This window comes from Buceros rhinoceros, unplaced genomic scaffold, assembly GCF_000710305.1.
Source record: "Buceros rhinoceros silvestris isolate BGI_N320 unplaced genomic scaffold, ASM71030v1 scaffold16114, whole genome shotgun sequence".
Classification (NCBI taxonomy): domain Eukaryota; kingdom Metazoa; phylum Chordata; class Aves; order Bucerotiformes; family Bucerotidae; genus Buceros; species Buceros rhinoceros.
This window is the reverse complement of record NW_010406640.1, coordinates 949-1,738: the sequence shown is the minus strand read 5'-3', so window position 1 is coordinate 1,738 and position 790 is coordinate 949. Positions and strand designations below refer to the sequence as shown.

Genomic DNA, 790 nt, shown 5'->3' with positions numbered 1-790 from the left:
GTGTCCTCAGCGGGCATGGGAACGTGGGTCTAGATGCACCAGTTAACCAAAAACATTTAAACGACAGAGTAAGGGAGGCCGTTAAAAAGCATCCCCGTGGGGCAAACAAAACCTAACTCCAGCGAGGTGACTGCGAACTGTGCCCAGACGTTAGCAGGGTCTGAAAGGGACCGTCTGCCGTGATCCTGGAAAACCTAAACCAGCAAATCCAGGCTCTGAAAACCACAGCCCCCAGTGACGGGGCACTACAACGGCACCTGAAATGTCAATACACAGACACGGGGAGAACTAATCCCTGATTACACATACACAACCTGGGGCCCTAAATTAGCTTTTGTCGCTCTGGAGAGAGCCTTTGGAATTGCCACGGAGCTGGGCAGGAAATCCCAACCCCATCGTGCAGAGCCTGTGCAACCTCGTCTCGGGGTTTGCTCCAAAAGTATTTGCAGCCCAGGGGAAGGCAGGGCAAGCTCTCAAAAACCAGAGGGGTCCTGCCCACGACAGAAGTTTCTGTGCCAGGAGGAGCAGTGCACACGCAGGGGCTGAGGGTTCCGTTTGCTGGCCTTGCCAGCCTCCAGCAGAAATCCCAACCCCATCGTGCAGAGCCTGTGCAACCTCGTCTCGGGGTTTGCTCCAAAAGTATTTGCAGCCCAGGGGAAGGCAGGGCAAGCTCTCAAAAACCAGAGGGGTCCTGCCCACGACAGAAGTTTCTGTGCCAGGAGGAGCAGTGCACACGCAGGGGCTGAGGGTTCCGTTTGCTGGCCTTGCCAGCCTCCAGCAGAGCGTCTGC

At 56.3% G+C, this 790-nt stretch overlaps 1 protein-coding gene across 1 annotated transcript in view; it reads left to right on the top strand.

The window, feature by feature from the left end:
* Positions 1–790, top strand: part of SH3RF2 (SH3 domain containing ring finger 2) — a gene marked incomplete at both ends in the record, with an annotated part of 34,149 nt that overhangs the window by 32,714 nt on the left and 645 nt on the right. Inside the window, one exon of the mRNA XM_010134201.1 lies at positions 572–639. Coding sequence (XP_010132503.1) covers positions 572–639 — 68 coding nt within the window. The remainder of the gene's footprint in view (positions 1–571; positions 640–790) is intronic.